At 44.5% G+C, this 18,845-nt stretch overlaps 1 protein-coding gene across 1 annotated transcript in view; it reads left to right on the plus strand.

Annotated features, from left to right (window-relative positions):
- LOC126457220 (uncharacterized) overlaps positions 1–18,570 on the plus strand; it is a 109,314-nt gene extending 90,744 nt beyond the window's left edge. The window contains exons 2-3 of the mRNA XM_050093348.1: positions 6,994–7,121; positions 18,387–18,570. Of these exons, the coding sequence (XP_049949305.1) occupies positions 6,994–7,121; positions 18,387–18,497 (239 nt within the window). The 3' untranslated portion in view covers positions 18,498–18,570. The remainder of the gene's footprint in view (positions 1–6,993; positions 7,122–18,386) is intronic.
- The last annotated feature ends 275 nt before the right edge of the window (positions 18,571–18,845 follow it).

Genomic DNA, 18,845 nt, shown 5'->3' on the forward strand with positions numbered 1-18,845 from the left:
GTTTATATTTTCTCTTTTCACAAATAATTCATCACTTTTTTCCGAATACGGAGCGATTTCCGAGTGTGTAATTAGACAGGAATCTAAGAGCACAACTTAAAGCACTGCGAATGAAACTGGCAATAATCATCTTTATATTCTTACTTGTCGCAAGTATTTATCTGCGATCGAATCCTTAACAAAAGTAGACTGATAGGAAAGATATACTTATATGGATATGTCCAGACACATGTTGCTGCGCTGTGTTCTTTTGTCAATCATGGCCTGTTATTTGAAGTCAGCTATGAGTCCCTCACCTTCTAAAGGACAAAGGAGGCCGCAATCTCTGTCATGTCCACCATCAAGTAACAGCCCTCTTTGTAAGCAGGCATGTCAAGATTGGTAATGCACACCTACACGCCTCACCAGTTTACTGACGAGGGCCCTTACCCAGAACTCACGCATTGCTCCAGTGCTTCTGACAGACATCGTAACGCCCTTTTTATACTTGAGCTATTTCTTCCTCGGATATAGCTACATCAGGACCGTGCTTCTCCGTCCACATTTACCGACAGCCAAGATAGTGCATGCCTCACTGCAATCACGGCTTCCCCCAAATGTGACTGAGGAAAAAGATCCCCTTGTTTGGAGGAATGCCATGTGGTGGGCAATCCACATCCCTACTCCTGCATCAGACGTCCAGTCCATCTGGTATGTGACAGTTAATGGGAAGCAGGTCTCCCAATTGCGTCTCCACCAGATGCACCTGGCGCCTTCACTATTATGTATCACATTTGGCATGCACGACAATGATGATAGCCATCGACTTGGTGCATTGAGTTAAGTAATGTTTGGCTTCTGGTCCTCTAGATGCTGGTGTTCATCACATGCACAACTCCTGACAGCATCACCCCACAAATGATTCTCTCGCTGGACATGAACTATTTTCTACATGCAAAACCTACTCAGTTACTTGGATTAGCAGGCACGTAGTCCACTATCTGTTTGATGATGGTGCCAAATCAGCCCTTGCTTTCTGGCGATACATTAACGACCGACATTGTGCAGTTGTCAAGAACCCAAAGTACCAACAATATTTCTCGAACTTTCTACGGAGTGCTTTCCACAACCCCCCCTGCAGCTGGATCGTTCATGCAAGAAGCAGCTAGTATGTGTCCCTTCTTTCATTTTACGGATTCAATCCTCTCAACGGTTAATCATACACACTTCCAAGAAGACGTGCATTGATGACCTCCAGTTTTGTCGCCACCACACAGGATTTTCTTTGCCGCTGATGTCAAAGGTGATCGCTAGTCTTTGCAAAGACATGCTCGTGCAACGGAGGTGGTGTCACTCATGACAAAATAAAAAAAATTAAAAAGTACCTTCCTTGTATCCTCTTGGTTTGTCCTTGTTTTGGTAGAATATTTTGGGCTCTTTCGTGATAGGGACCAATGTATGAAGTGGTGGAGCTCTTCTTTTGGGGCTTCTTTTTAAACATTTAGGACAAAAGTGGTGGCCGCATTAGCTTTCCTTCTTTTTTGTTTCTAGTTTTAGGTACTTTCAGGAATGTGGGGATTTAAAAAATACGAAAAAAAGAAAATGGTTAAGGCATGAAACTAGAATGCTAACGGTCATATGTTTGCATCCTGCTGGTTATTTTTTTCCCCCTTTTCATGTTTGTAACACATTCTGAGACTTCGTTTCTCGTGAAAGTTAAGTGTATCTTCGATTTCGTTTTCTTTCTATGTAAGAAATGAAAGATGAAATTGCTGTGCGTCAAACAACTGGCAGTGACGTTTGTACTTTCTCTTGTCACAAGTAATTCACCATTTTTTTCCGAGTACGGAGCGATTTCCGAGTGTGTGATTAGACAGAAAACTAAAAGCACAACTTAAAGGACTGTGAACGAAACTAGCAGCAATCATCTTTACACTCGCGTTTGTCAGAAGTATTTATCTGCGATCGAATCCTTAACAACAGTAGACAGAGATGAAAGATCCCCGCCATAATATTTTTAGACTATACCGCCATATATAAAACATTTTGATGCATCAGATGCATGTTATAAGCTACGACGAACTTCAATAGCTGCACTCGCCAAACGCTTTCGGAAAGGCGTTTTTAAAACCTTGTTTCTAAGACTCAAATCGTTGATGTATCATACAGGGAAGTAGGCTACTTCATCACTTGGATCTCTAGGAGCGAGTTACCTTCTATGCGTCTTCTTATTCTTTGACACTCTCTTAAACAATTTTTGGGTGTTTTGTGGATGTATTTGTACAATGTACTATACACATTCCTAACTCACGTTCCGAAACGTAAAATCTAAAACAAGATACCGATGTGAATGAGAATGAAATGACATAATATAGCATTTATGACAATTTCCAGAACACAGTCATATACCTATCGTTATTATACATGCATGGAAACACGTGGCCAGCGAAATTTGACCAGTACTACGTACTCAACACACACCTTTCGATACTGCGAAAGGCTGAAAGAAGGAAAGCTGCGTCAGCTGCTAGCCGCTTCGTATTTGTGGCGCTGTGTGCACTGCAGTGTGGATGCACATATCTATGGCCACTTGCTTTTAACTGGTTGGCGCTTGGAGAACTGACAACAGCACCTCGGTTCACTAGAACCGTGCGGCATCACTTCCGAAATGCTTACAGGATAACATGGGGGGTCTCCGAAAACAAGGCCGTTCAGTGCGCTCACCTACGATCCGATCGGCAGAGTGGCCGAAAGATACAGAATAGGGCTTTTGCAGACTCGCAAAGCATCAGCTGCTGGCTGCGGTCACGGCGAATAGCTACTAGTGTAGGCTTCCACGCCAAAGTTAGCTGATAGCCCTGGTCCATGTTGAGTTGGTTGGCGTGGAGCCTAATCCCAATTGATTCTTTAGTAATGCCCTCCCAAAAGCCACCAGCTCGGCACAACAATTTCTTTTCTCAAACTCGAACGTATATCCTTCGTTGAGGCAGTGTTCTGCCACTGATAACTTACCTTTGCTCTCCAGAAATATACATCTAATGTGTTCCACGTAATGTTGCGAGATACAGCGCTGTGTCTGCCTGGTGTACTGGCGGTCACATCACAAGACACGCCATATACGAGGTGTCCCTTAGAGTCGACAGGTGCATTTTCTCCGGACTCTCAGCATATATTTGCAATTTCGTTTTTTCAATTCGTTTTGTAGCTGGAGTCAGCCCTAACAACTACTGTTCATCGATCATCACGTCTTGCACATGATGCCAAGCGTCGACGCAAAGCGTCAATTTGTTTACCTGTTACAAACAAAGCGGATTGTGACATGGCCATTCGATAGAGCGGTCGCAAATTAGTGTAGTGTGATATTCGTTGTATTATTATGTTTCAACAGGGACAGTAAAACATGAAGAATACATCAGTGCTCCAACAGTGACTCGCATGCCACTCTGGCATGTGTTAAATGCTACCGCCATGCAGCAGCACTGCTCGGTCACTTCTGGAGTACTGGCAATTCTTTGTGTTTTACTGTCCCTGTTAATACATATTGACACAACGAATATCGCATTAGACTAATATGCAGCTGCTCTATCAAACTGGCACGTAAAATCCGCTTCAAAAATCATTTTGTTTTAACAAGATATGAACCGACACTTTCTGTCGTCGCTGGGCATTGCGTGAGTGAAAGACGTGACGAGCCGTATTTGTTTGGGCTACAAACTGCGAAAACGAAATTGTAGATATCTACCGAAACAAAGAAGAGAAAGCTGCTAACTACTTTTAGGAGGAACACCAGTTATACCACAGTCTAACACAACAGTCGCGACACTCAATGCTGGAAAAGTTGTTACCATTTGACAGATGGAGCGACACTAGCGCTCCAAACGGCGAGTAAGATTAACGTCAGACGTGTCGTTAGCATAATGTTTGTTTTACATCCATTTCCTACGTAATTTACGAAATATTTGAGTTATTTTCTTGCTTCCAAGGATTTGTGTAGTATCAGAAGGCATATACACTCCTGGAAATGGAAAAAATAACACATTGACACCGGTGTGTCAGACCCACCATACTTGCTCCGGACACTGCGAGAGGGCTGTACAAGCAATGATCACACGCACAGCACAGCGGACACACCAGGAACCGCGGTGTTGGCCGTCGAATGCGCTAGCTGCGCAGCATTCGTGCACCGCCTCCGTCAGTGTCAGCCAGTTTGCCGTGGCATACGGAGCTCCATCGCAGTCTTTAACACTGGTAGCATGCCGCGACAGCGTGGACGTGAACCGTATGTGCAGTTGACGGACTTTGAGCGAGGGCGTATAGTGGGCATGCGGGAGGCCGGGTGGACGTACCGCCGAATTGCTCAACACGTGGGGCGTGAGGTCTCCACAGTACATCGATGTTGTCGCCAGTGGTCGGCGGAAGGTGCACGTGCCCGTCGACCTGGGACCGGACCGCAGCGACGCACGGATGCACGCCAAGACCGTAGGATCCTACGCAGTGCCGTAGGGGACCGCACCGCCACTTCCCAGCAAATTAGGGACACTGTTGCTCCTGGGGTATCGTCGAGGACCATTCGCAACCGTCTCCATGAAGCTGGGCTACGGTCCCGCACACCGTTAGGCCGTCTTCCGCTCACGCCCCAACATCGTGCAGCCCGCCTCCAGTGGTGTCGCGACAGGCGTGAATGGAGGGACGAATGGAGACGTGTCGTCTTCAGCGATGAGAGTCGCTTCTGCCTTGGTGCCAATGATGGTCGTATGCGTGTTTGGCGCCGTGCAGGTGAGCGCCACAATCAGGACTGCATACGACCGAGGCACACAGGGCCACACCCGGCATCATGGTGTGGGGAGCGATCTCCTACACTGGCTGTACACCACTGGTGATCGTCGAGGAGACACTGAATAGTGCACGGTACATCCAAACCGTCATCGAACCCATCGTTCTACCATTCCTAGACCGGCAAGGGAACTTGCTGTTCCAACAGGACAATGCACGTCCGCATGTATCCCGTGCCACCCATCGTGCTCTAGAAGGTGTAAGTCAACTACCCTGGCCAGCAAGATCTCCGGATCTGTCCCCCATTGAGCATGTTTGGGACTGGATGAAGCGTCGTCTCACGCGGTCTGCACGTCCAGCACGAACGCTGGTCCAACTGAGGCGCCAGGTGGAAATGGCATGGCAAGCCGTTCCACAGGACTACATCCAGCATCTCTACGATCGTCTCCATGGAAGAATAGCAGCCTGGATTGCTGCGAAAGGTGGATATACACTGTACTAGTGCCGACATTGTGCATGCTCTGTTGCCTGTGTCTATGTGCCTGTGGTTCTGTCAGTGTGATCATGTGATGTATCTGACCCCAGGAATGTGTCAATAAAGTTTCCCCTTCCTGGGACAATGAATTCACGGTGTTCTTATTTCAATTGCCAGGAGTGTATGTTTCTAAAAATGATTCTAAAATAAGCACAAGTATGGACAAAAACCGTGAATCGAGTGGCAAGCTACAACACATTCGTGAAGAAACACTTGTGGCATTGGTCAGAACTGCAGTTTACCACGTTCATATCAAAAGAATATAAATACACAGATTCACACGTAAGAAGCACAGACATGTACCTCTAAATGCAAAAGCGATCGACAGCTCATTTATCGTTCTGTAGGTCTACTGTGTTTGTCATTGTTGTCGCCTGTCGCCACAAGTACGACCTTCATCTTTATTTTGTTCTAAGTGGGACAAGCAACTGCCAAATAGTGGAAGAAATATTTTGAAAACATTATAATGAGCTGATTACATTACATTTCACGCAAAACCAAATATCTCAATAATTTTCAAACAATCTGTCAATGAACAGTGTGACAACTTATGGGACTTAACTGCTAAGGTCATCAGTCCCCAAGCTTACACACCACTTAACCTAAATTATCCTAAGGACAAACACACACACCCATGCCCGAGGGAGGACTCGAACCTCCGCCGGGACTGCTCGGCTAATCAGGCGCGGCGTCAATGAACAAGGTGCTAAAATAATAATGTCGTCACACGAAGGAAGCAAGGAAAATTGAGTGACTAACAATAGAAGTGAATGAAATACATACCAAACGCTTTTGTAAGACACGAATAACTCCACTTAATCTAACCACTTCATCGTCAAAGCATGTCTGTGTTGACGATTCACACGAATTTGGCACTGATACATGGAGAGTTGAACTGGCTGCTTCTGTGTCACAGGACTGTTTTACAGCTTTAGATGGATTGTCGAATCTTTGGGGCAGTTTCCTCTTCATCGTCAGTTGAGGTGGCTTATTTGGGATGTCAAACAGTGTGGGTACGGCATTCTACACGAGTTTATTATTGTCTGCGTTCATGAATTGGTTTTATTCGAAATGTAGCGAACAAAACCTAATATTATTATACAGGTAAATAGGGTCTTTTTTCATAAGGTCTTTTCGTCTGCTACTAACTAACCGTTTTCTGCTCCTAAAACGAAACATTAATCATTAACACATGTAGTTTGCAAGTGAATCCTGACGATACAGTTTAGTAACATGATGGTATATACCTCTCAGGATCCTTAGGAAACGTAAAAAAGACAGCTGTGGTGTCTTCTTCCTGTTGTTGCTGCAATTTATTGCGATACAAACGATCCAGTTTGTAAAAACCATTGTAGAAATCAAAATAAACAACCACTATTCGCTTTCACGATCGCGCCGAACTCACAGTTTAAGTTACTGGCCGCTTCGGGCGCTGCTGGTAAAATCCGCTTTAAAATTCATTTAGTTTTTATTTCACTTTACTTATTTTGTTGTCACTTGTTCTCCTCCAATCATCACACTGAATAACGTCAGTAACTAACTTGTGTCTGCATAGCTACAGGGCATGAATTTTCTGTGGATAATCATTCAGTGTTCCTATTGGTCCTAATGATGAAAGTTCACATGTAGGTATACTGTGTACATGCCACTAACATCAACTGAAAGCTTAACTTAAGTGTGTTGATGACATTTTTTACTTTTTTCAGCTTCTCAACTTACTTTCATTGCTGTGCTGCTGTTGGTATCAGCAGTTGTATGTGACTCAAAACCAGCTATGAGAACACCCTTGGATGCCATCGACACATGCCTCTTCACCTGTGACTACTGTTACAAGGTTTGTGATGAAATAGTGCTATAGGTTTTTATTTCACAGAAAAGACCAGTTGTCCCCATATGGCTCTACCAGTGACTAGTAGTCAGCACACATGTGGATCCAGGCCTACTTCCATGTTGGGGCAGAAGTCATTTCTGAAGAAAGCACTTTCTTTCTCTGCCTTAATTCTGAAATTCACTAATTTCAACTATTGTTAGTTAATGAGATGTGCAGAAAATGATTTCTTATCCACATCTGTGCTTTATTTAAGAGATTGATTGTATTAGATTTAAAGAGGTGATTTAACACATTAAGTGCATAACACATGTTTGCATTAATCATCAGTATCAATGTAACCATGCAAAAATGAAGGTTTTAAGTTCTTGTAACTCTATTACTTGGTTGCCTTTTGTTTGAAAATATGAAGTTGACACCATTGATTTGATTTAATAAGCACAGAGAGACAAGAACAACAGTGATCTCAGTCCACTGTTGCCCATGCCAAAACTGAATTTATTGGGTGGTTTCACTCTCTGCGATCCCGGTAAACCTAACTGGTACATACCTTTAAAGAGTAGTGTTAGTGGTTCTTTATTAGACTCTGCTTCATTGACCTGATGACCCAAATATTCTGTCTCTTTTGCCCGTCATTGGAAGATTAGAGGTGGTGTAATTTCATCCTCTTCATCACACAGTCTACACTTAGGGGCTTCTTCTACTATACCCATTGTGTGCAGGTGTTACCTAAAGTTCCCATGACCAGTCATAACTGCTACAATGAGTTTAACCAGTCTCCTGATCAAGTCCAGGACTAAAGAATTTCTCTTAAAACATGGTTTTGGCATCATTAGCTTTCCACGTTTATGTTTTCAGATCATAGTACAATTTTTACATGCTGCCTCATGATACAGCTACGTATATTAGATTTTACCATGGCCTTGGTGATGATTAGGTTCCAGCCCAATAAATGGACTCATTGCATCTGTCCTGGCCAGCCTATCAGCTCATTCATTACCACCAATTCCTGAGTGACCAGTGACCCACAGCTAGTTTATCCTGTTGCTTACTCCTTGTCTCACAAGGGCTTCATGGTATCCTGCAATGATCTTTGATCTCATTGCAGAAAGGTTGATGGCTATTTCAGAGCTGCTTGGCTATCAATAAATGTAGTTGTTATGACCCTTGTAGCATGTGCACAAATTCTCCTCTGCACACACACTGATAGTGTATGTTTCCACCTGGAATACTGTGGCGAGCTGTCCTTCATAGATCACTCTCTCTAGTCTAACCATTTACCCCATCTGCAGTGCCTTAATCTGCCTTTGACTCATCAGTAAACCAGACTCTGCCTTCTGAACAGTATCATGGTTCATTCTTCCATTGCTTCCTTCTTCACTCTGTTGCTGTGAAAGGTTTAACGAAGTTTCTGGAGGTTACTGTATGGTCAGTTAGCATTTCCTGACCATTCCTATATTTACCACACTCACTCTATCAGTGTGAGATTCTGGACATCCTAAGGGTATCCAGTTATTTCCACTGTTTAACCTGTATGCCCCTGCTGCTGCATCCACTGTAACCCAAAGGTGTAATGCAGGCATGTCCAGCATAGTCTCTGATGTGTCGACAGAAGTGCCGACACAGTGTGGTTTGAGGGGACCGCAATGCACGCTATAAGCTCACGAAGGATGGCGTGAGGTCTGAACCAGGATACGTAATGAATGCTATAAAGAAAAGTACGTAGCTGCTGGAATACTTAACTTTAATCCATCCTTGTTGTACATCGCTATTGACGATACAATTGAGACTCTGTAGATTCAGGCAATAAACTACTAATGACGCCTTGCTAGGTCGTAGCCATTGACTTAGCTGAAGGCTATTCTAACTATCTGCTCTGCAAATGAGAGAGGCTTCGTCAGTGTGCATCGCTAGCTACGTCGTCCGTACAACTGGGGCGAGTGCTAGTCCGTCTCTCGAGACCTGCCGTGTGGTGGCGCTCGGTCTGCGATCACTGACAGTGGCGACACGCGGGCCTGACATGTACTAATGGACCGTGACTGATTTAAATCTACCACGTAGCAAGCGTGGTGTCTGGCGGTGACACCACATTCCTCCCCTGCAAATCGGTGAACGGTCGTTTGATAAGGCTTCCGCCTGCCATGGGGGGGACCCCATGTTGGCGTATGCGATGAGGTGGGGACCCTAACAACAGGCGAGGCTGTGCCACCCACACCCGGCCATTCGGTCCGAGGGGAACTAGGAAACGCCTGAAAACCTAGTCCAGGGTGCACGCTAACATGCAGTGTATGCGCCCGTAAAGAGACAGGAGGGGCCGAAAGGTCGACCTCCATTTGGTCGGGGCACCCGACGGGCGAAGACGACATCTGGTCCGGAGCGGGCAAGAGTTCCATGGCGGAGGACATCTGGTCACGGGAAGCGATCGGCGGCGCGTGACCCAGGGAGGCGCCAGGCGGTTGCAGCGACGCGTCCACTGCGGGCGGCGCCGTCGGGAGAACAGGCCGCGGCGGCGGCGGCGGCGGCGCGTCGCCATGGGGCAAAATGGAAGGCAGCGTCGGTAACACCTGGGGATGAGGCGAGCCAGTAGATGGGTCCCCAGGGCGCTGACCGGACGGCACCGTCGCTGAAAGCAGACGGGGAGCGGCAGAACCCAGGCGACGACAGAGGCGCAGCTGATTGAGATGCCGACGCACCTCACCAGAGGCCCCCAAAACCAAATACATCGCGCGGCCAAGGCAGCGAAGAAGGTGCCCAGCGAGCCAACGCCGTGAACCTCGATAGTTGCGATAGAATACAACGTCGCCTGGAGCAAAAGCAGGAGTCTGCCGCTGCACAGGAACCTGATGCGGCAGATGCAGCAAAGACATCAAGGTTCGATGAGGACGACCGTGGAGCAACTCAGCCGGCGAGCGACCATCTCGGGGCTGAGAGCGATACGAAGACAAAAAGAGCAACAACGCGTCCTCCCGAGAATGCGACTCTTTCAACGTCAACATCTGTGACTTGAAAGTCCGGACCAATCGTTCAGCGGCACCGTTTGACTGAGGCGAAAACGGCGCGGATGTCAGATGTTGAATACCATTGGCCTTGTAGAAAGACTGAAATTCTGCAGACATGAATTGTGGGCCATTGTCGGAAACAATAGTCTGCGGAAGACCTTCAATGCAAAAGATAGCAGACAACGCTTGGATGGTGGCAGATGACGTCGTGGAAGACATCCGGACAACAAAAGGAAAATTACTGAAGGCATCTACCACAACCAACCATCTAGCATTCCAGAATGGACCAGCAAAATCGATGTGCAAGCGTTGCCAAGGGGAAGTGGCTTTTGGCCATGCAAAGAATTTCCGCGGCGGTGCGGATTGTTGTTCGGCACACGCCATGCAAGAAGAGCACATATTCGTAATCGCAGCATCGATTCCGAACCAAGTACAGGGCTGACGAGCAAGTTGTTTCGTTCGCACTATACCCCAATGTCCTTGGTGGAGAAGCCGTAAGACAGAGGACTGTAACGAACGTGGGACCACGACTCTGGACTGATCATTATCAGAACGCAACAGCAAAACACCACGTCGTACAAAAAGTCTCTCCTTGTGAGCAAAAAATCGGCGAACCAACGGATCCTCGATCCGCGACTTCGACAAGGGCCTTTGAGTAGCAACAAAACGCAAAACGGTAGCAAGGACAGTGTCAGCAGCTGTGGCGGTAGCTACACGACGAAAATCAATCGGAAACGATTCGACCACGTCATCGGTTTCCGAATCAATGAACATGCAAGCAAGTTCGGAAGAATCGAATGCTCTATCCTCAGCAACAGGCAAACGGAACAACGCATCGGCGTTTCCGTGCTTAGCCGTGGACCGATACAAGATATCGTAGCAGTACTGCGAGAGGAAAATAGACCAGCGAATGAATTTCTGCGCTGTACGCGGAGGTACAGGCTTGTTCGGATGAAAAAGCGACGTCAAAGGTTTGTGGTCTGTGATGATGGTAAAGTGACGACCATACAAGAAATCATAGAACTTAGTAACACCAAACACGAGAGCCAAAGCTTCTTTCTCGATTTGTGAATAATTTCTTTGCGCAGACGAGAGCAATTTGGACGCAAAGGCAATAGGGCGATCATGCGATCCATCTTTGTGCGCAAGCACAGCACCGATCTCGAAATCCGATGCATCTCCCATCAACAAAAGGGGTTTCTGGGGATCGAATGGCGTAAGGCAAGTATTTGAAAGCAACGCCGATTTCAACTGGCGAAAGGCGCGTTCGCATTCCGTCGTCCAGACGAACGGAACACCTGTACGGCGTAATCGATGAAGCGGAGCTGAAATGGAAGAGGCATGCGGGACAAAGTTATGATAATAGTTAATTTTTCCCAGCACACTCTGTAGCTGCTTCAAATTCTGCGGCGAAGGCAAGTCTTGTATGGCACGGAGGTGCTCTGGACTGGGATGTATGCCTTGGGCATTAATTACATGTCCCAAATATGGTAAGTCACGAGCAAAAAACACACATTTGTCCTTCCGCAAGCGAAGACCATGTTGTCGCAATACCTGAAATAATGTTCAAAGATTTGCTAAATGTTCATCTGCTGTCTTTCCGGAGATCACAATATCGTCCAGATAGTTCGCAGCAGTAGGGACCGACGCACAAACAGTTTGTAAATATTGCTGAAACAATTTAGGGGCGGATGCACACCCGAATGGCAGTCTTTTGAATCGGTACAAACCAAGATGCGTGTTAACCACCAAGACGCGCTGGGATTCGGCGTCCACCGGTATTTGCAAGTACACATCTGCTAGGTCCAACTTCGAAAAGTATTTACCCGGGCACAGTTTATCAAAAAGATCTTCCGGGCAGGGTAAAGGAAAAGTTGCAATCACTAGTTGTGGATTCACAGTTACCTTGAAGTCCACACAAAGTCGCAGTTTTCCGGAAGGTTTTGGCAAAATCACTAAGGGTGATGCCCAGAGAGAAGCTTGCACACGTTCAATCACACCTTGTGATTCTAAATCGTGTAATGTTCTTGCGACCTCATCACGCAATGCGTGGGGAACATTGCGCGCTCTGAAAAATTTCGGTTGCGCGTTGAATTTCAGTTCCAAATGTGCTTCATAGTTCGTAGCACAACCAAGGCCCGGTGCAAATATGTCTGCAAATTCTTCACATAGCCGAGAAACACCGGCGGAAGGCACAGTCTGGTTCACTGATAGGACCTGATTGACTATTGACAAGTTAAACAACTGAAATAAATCTAAACCAAACAAGTTCACTGCAGTAGAAGAACGAAGAGCGTAAAATGACACAAGTTTTGTTTGTCCCTTGTATGTTGCAAGAAGAGTGCACTGTCCTAACACAGGGATATGCTGTCCTGAATAACTAGTGAGCTGAACAGTTGCGGCACGCAACGGAGGTTTGCCCAGTTGTTTGTACGTGTCGTGATTGAACAATGAAACCGCAGCTCCGGTATCGAGCTGGAATGGTATGACCTTGCCATTAAATTCCAAATCTACAAAAAGTTTATTGTCCTGCTGACGACAAGAGCGACTGTCTCGTGCAATTTGAACTGATACAGGTACAGCATCACTTGCTAATTGACGTGATTTCCGGCGACGTCGACGCACACTTTTTGTGGGACGCACACAGTCACTGTTAGAGAAAGTGGCACTGGACGGAGTGGAATTAACTACATGAATGTCCATGGGGAAAGGTTCACGAGCCTGAGTATTCGTGGTTCGATTCCGGCGCGAAGCAAAGGGCCTGGAATCGTTGTTTTTAGTATCCAATCTGAGCTTTTTCTGGCAAACACTCTGAACATGTCCTTTTTTATTACAGAAAAAGCAAATAGCTTGGCGAGACAGGCAATTCTCATGCGAATGTCTAGTAGCACAACGCGGGCATGATTTCACTGCATTGGCGTGCTGGCGCGGGACACGTAGCTGCGCGGACGTGCGCGAGGGCTGTTTACAGTTCCGTGCAGCTCGCCCGGCGGGCCGGTTAATGTGACACACAGCTGGCGAAGTTGCAAATGATTCCTGATCAAAGTCAAGTGTGTCTTGCCTATCCAATATGTCTATCACTTGTTGAAGGGAGGGATTGACGAGTTTCAAAATTTGCTCCCGTATATGAACATCAGAAACATTCTGTGCAATTGCATCACGCACCATAGTATCTGAATAAGGGAGTCCACATTCACACTCAAAAGCACAATTCCTAGTAAGGCCTTGCAAATTTGCAACCCGCTCCCAATTGGTTTGACCGGCTGTACGTTTTGTACGAAAGAAAGTATACCTTTTTGCAACTACATTAACTGATTCCTTGAAATAGGCGTCTAAAGCAGACAAAATTTCTGCGTAGGACAGAGTTGCTACGTCGCGTCGAGGAAACAATTTCACTATCACACGGTATGTGTGCACGCCGACACAAGACAATAAGTGAGGCTGCTGCTCGTTACCTTGAATTCTGTAGGCGGCGAGATGAAATCCAAACTGGCGTGACCACTCCATCCATGTGTCCATAGCTGGGTCAAATGGCCAGAACGGGGGTGCAACAGCATGTTGTGGCGGCGGTAGCGGTGGAGCGGCGGCTGCCGCATCGTTTTGCATCGCATGTTGACCCTGAACGATCTGTCCAAGGGCATCCAATAATGCCTGCGTCTGCTGATTCTGCAAGCGATAAAATTCGGACAGTACATCTGGAGATTGTGGCGAAGCCATGACAAGTAAATTAGTGCAATACGAAAGTGAAATCCTCTTTTAAGCCTCGTCGCCATATGATGTGTCGACAGAAGCGCCGACACAGTGTGGTTTGAGGGGACCGCAATGCACGCTATAAGCTCACGAAGGATGGCATGAGGTCTGAAACAGGATACGTAATGAATGCTATAAAGAAAAGTACGTAGCTGCTGGAATACTTAACTTTAATCCATCCTTGTTGTACATCGCTATTGAGACTCTGTAGATTCAGGCAATAAACTACTAATGGCGCCTTGCTAGGTCGTAGCCATTGACTTAGCTGAAGGCTATTCTAACTAAGGCTATTCTAACTATCTGCTCTGCAAATGAGCGAGGCTTCGTCAGTGTGCATCGCTAGCTACGTCGTCCGTACAACTGGGGCGAGTGCTAGTCCGTCTCTCGAGACCTGCCGTGTGGTGGCGCTCGGTCTGCGATCACTGACAGTGGCGACACGCAGGTCCGACATGTACTAATGGACCGCGGCCGATTTAAAGCTACCACCTAGCAAGTGTGGTGTCTGGCGGTGACACCACAGTCTCCATTGCAGCATTGGGTATGCTGCTATTTCTGTCTGTTATGGTTAAGCAGGCCAGTCTCTACACATTGCCAAGCACCTTAGCAACCAGCTTCTTTCCTACTTTTTTCCACCATAATGTAGCCCCATATATTGTCACAGGAATTATTACAGTGATGTATGTCCAGTACTTACTCCTGGGGTTTAGATCCTAGTTTTTAGATCCTAATTTTACCATGGACCATTCTAGTACTCATAAGAGTACCTTTTTCCTTGTAACATATATTCTTCATATAAGAGGTCCATAATATTTTGCATCTATGATTACCCGTAGACACATCACTACCTCCTTGAATGGCAGAGTTCTGCCAAGGAGCTTGAGATTCCAGTAGGTTGCTGGATACTACAACTGTTTTCTTGGGATTGACCCTTAGATCCTGTTTTCTGGAGTTCTGCACAATGTTCAGTGAGTTTTGTGCCTTTGTTGTAACAGTACTAGAAAATTTGCCATGTGTTATTATGAGTAAATCATCTATGTGTCATTGACAAAAGTAGCCTCTAGTATTTCAACTGATCAATGACTTCATTCACCACTAGGCCCCACAATTTACATTTAGAGGAACCTCAGTCAACTTCTTTTCCATAGAGTGAACATTAAGCAGTTTTTATAAAGTCTTTAGAAGAAAGGACACACTGACCAGACTCATATTCTTAGTGTGACCAATTCTCGCTGACTTTGGAATCAAAACAATCCTCCCTTTTCTCCAAGCATTAGGGATGATTCCTGCTGCTAGACTGACCCTAAACAGTCTACTTGGGAATCTAATGAAACCGTCTCCTGTTTGCTGCAATAGAGTGAGAAAGAGTCCATCTGGGTCTAGTAACTAGAATGGTTTAAACACTCCAATTGCCCTCTGGATTTTCTTTCTTTTTTTTAATCAAAGAATTCTCTGTCAGATTCCAAGTTTTCCCTCTGATTACCTGTAAAGCAGTGCCTCTCGTGGACTTCCTCCTAGTCTATGCCAGAGTGTATCAAGCAAAGTGAGTCTCGAGTATCATATATGGCATCTCACTCAGTGTGCTCCTTCCTTAAAGTACCTCCTGGATTAGTTAGTATACCAGTGAGGATTTTATGAAGTCTAATGCAAATAACTGTATCTTCCACTTTCTCACAGAATACCTTACAAGATGATCACTTTACTTACTTGATCACAATGTTGTATTTGACAAGAGCGTCCTGACATTTTGCACATTTTCCTTTCTTTCTTGCAAGATTGATCAGTCTTCTTGCCCGCTTCCTTTACAATTCCAGATAGTTTTTCCACCAAGATACATTTCTGTTGGAGCAGTTTTCTGAATATGAGATCATAATGGCAGATGTCACTGTGTCTACCAGTTCCTCAAACTCTTCTGGGTTCCTTATCAAAGTTCTGACATCAGATAAGTGTAAGTTTTGGTCTTTCCTGTATGAGTCTGTCTGTTTTACTAGTATTCCTATAGGCCATGGTCGGTTTAAAACCCGATTCAACCTCAAACATAGCATACATGTGGTCAAATAAGGATTGTTCTAACACCATATGCCATTGTTTGACATAATTACCAGTAATGTTACGCATTAGAGTGGACCCAAATGTTATGGGAATTACTTCTTCCCTTCTTCTATTTCTGAAGGTAGGTACCCTTTCCCTATTCACGATTTAAAAATTACTCTGAAGTAGATATTCAAGTTGGTGCTCGCCTGTGCTATTGGTGTGTCTATTTCCCCATAATAGGTCATGGGCATTGGCATCCAGATGACCAACATTTGTTAATTCTGCTGTGAGCAACCATTTACCAGTCGCCTCACTTCCTGAGAATGAAATTTCATTCTTAACATATATGCATGTTCTAGAGTTCTTTAGATTGATGGTGTAATTCAACTTACTTCTAGTTCCTCTGAGGCCTGAGATGCCTTCTTTATATAGATGGGCATCCTGGATCAGGGCCATGTCCACCTCCACTCTTCTCAGAAGATGATTCAAGGCAGCAGTTGCCCCTTTACTGTGTTGCTGGTTTGTCTGCAACACTTGTAGCTTCCAGCTTGCTGTTATGGTCACTTCTGATGTCTGATTGTCCTGATGGTCCTGTGAGAACCTTAAGTAAAATTTCAGGCCCTATTCTCACACTGTCATGAGGGATTGTTCACTGACTTGCACCACAATGTTTGCTCATCAGAAATAATCTTTCAGCCAATTACTCTTCAGTTCTCTTCAAGACCTTCCAGTTCTTGTCCATACTTTCTTGAACAGAGTCTTAGGAGTGTCCTTAAGAAGTTTTGGTATAAACATTAATATCTTCACGGTACTAAAAAGCTCAGTTGCTTTCTTGACCAGCCGCTTCACCTCTTCCCACAGAGATATTCTGAGCATCATCCCTTTAATCCAATCCACTGTTCCCATCTCTTCACACACAGAGATAAGAGCACCTTTGCCCAGATAGGCCCTCCTACATTTAGGATCTGGACTTGCATCCTCCACAGTCTTTTCTTGGATCTATTTACTCTGAGAAGAAGGAGTATCAGCCCACACTCTTCAATATGAGACAGTCTCTTTTTGGAGGTCATAGATTCAAGACCTTTTGGTTCCCTCCATTTATGTTTAAAAAGCCATTCTTTATTTTGTAGTTTTTTTGTTTGAGGAACTTCCTCCTATAATCCTCAGTCAAGGATTTGATCTTGACTTGGTCCAACATCTCAGCGAGAATTTCCACTTCTTGCACTGGCCTATAAAGTGATTCAATAAGGGGAACAGCTTCCACTAGTTCCAGCTGCAAGACTTGGGTGTTTGAGGTCTCATAGGTATTGTTTTTGTTTTGTTCTCTGCCCTCCATTTTGGTTCCATGAGAATTGGGAATTTTTTTCAGGCAACAATATGATCCCATACAGTGCAAGCCTAATTACTCAGGGAGACTGTTCAGTATCCCTGAAGCTCCATTAATGACATCAAAATCCCTCAACAGGGATTGCATCGCACCTTGTGTTGTGTATGTGGGAAACAGTTGGAGTACTATGGGAGTAGATATGGAAAAGATGAGGGCTTTGTCGAGGACACTATCTGGTTCATCCATTAAGGTCTGTCTAGCATGAGAGGCCCTGCTAGAAGCTGCACTACAGCTGGCCTAGCCCTTAGCTTCATGCAAACATGTAAGCCTCTCCACACCTGCATTGTCCGTACTTTGACAAGGCTGTGTCCCACGGAGAGGTTGACGCCACAGTCTGTTATATTAAAGCTTAAAAAGAAATTTAAAAAATTGTATCTTCTTAGCTAATTTTTCTACAAAGAAGAAAGTGATTTAGAGTAAAGTATTGTAAATCCCATTAATAGCATGACAAATAACCCAACTCTTTTTCATGTAGTTATTAAGCTGTCAGCAGAATGCAAATATAGCTGCTTAGTGTAACTGAGGGAACAGCAGCTCTCTTTTCTTTTAGCCTATTTAAGTAGCATATAGTAATTTAATGATAGTAAAAAATAGTATGTAAGAGCTGCTTTTCTTTCTGTTCATTTGTACTTCGTTGCCTTCTACATAACTGAAGGTTTTTCTTCATTCTGAGATTTACAGAACATCATAACTGAAATTATAATTGTTTGCGGACAATACAGTAACCATAATTTTTTGTAGCTGGAACTATTGTGTCACAAGAATGAAACCAATTTATATGTTAGGATTATCCTTCACAGCACTTTATTTTTAATTTACTTTGATTTGGTGACTTAACACATTTCATCTTCTATCTTATTTTTCAGTTTATCTATAAAAAATTTAAAAGAAGAATGCTGTAGCTAAATTTCATGTCATTATCTTCATTTTAAGGAGTGTTTATCAGAAGCAATGTAGTTTCCATTATTTACTTGCCTAAGTAAAAAAAAGAAAATTACATGTCATGCACAATACATTTGACTATTACACATTTAACTATAAATATGACATGAGCTGTTCAAAAATAAACTTAATCTTATTATTCATATTATTTTTATATTACAGGGGAGGGTCCTGTTGGAGTGCGCAAATGAGTGCCTGGATCGTGAAGGAACGATGCATGAGAAATGGCTAATGACATGTCCATATTTTGGACAACAAGTTTACTTTGAATGAAAATAACTTTATAACAGACAATGTTAAGCATGTTTACAGTCTTCATTTTGTTAATTTGTTAAGTAAATATAATGTCCACATCAAAGCTTGAATTCACAACTGTGTATCAACTAAATACAGCATTTCTATAAATACACATTGTTTACTTTTATGTCACCTTCAACTTAGGTAACTACATAAATATAAGCATTGTATGAGCCATCATTTAAAATTCTTACTACAAATGTTATGTTTGGGAATCCAAGATGTGATGACATGATGGGTACAATAATACGAAAAAGATAACATACTGATACAGAAATATACAATGTAAATACAATGCGGCAAAAATCCAATGGATGGCTGATG

The sequence above is a fragment of the Schistocerca serialis genome, chromosome 1 (assembly GCF_023864345.2).
Source record: "Schistocerca serialis cubense isolate TAMUIC-IGC-003099 chromosome 1, iqSchSeri2.2, whole genome shotgun sequence".
Classification (NCBI taxonomy): Eukaryota; Metazoa; Arthropoda; class Insecta; order Orthoptera; family Acrididae; genus Schistocerca; species Schistocerca serialis.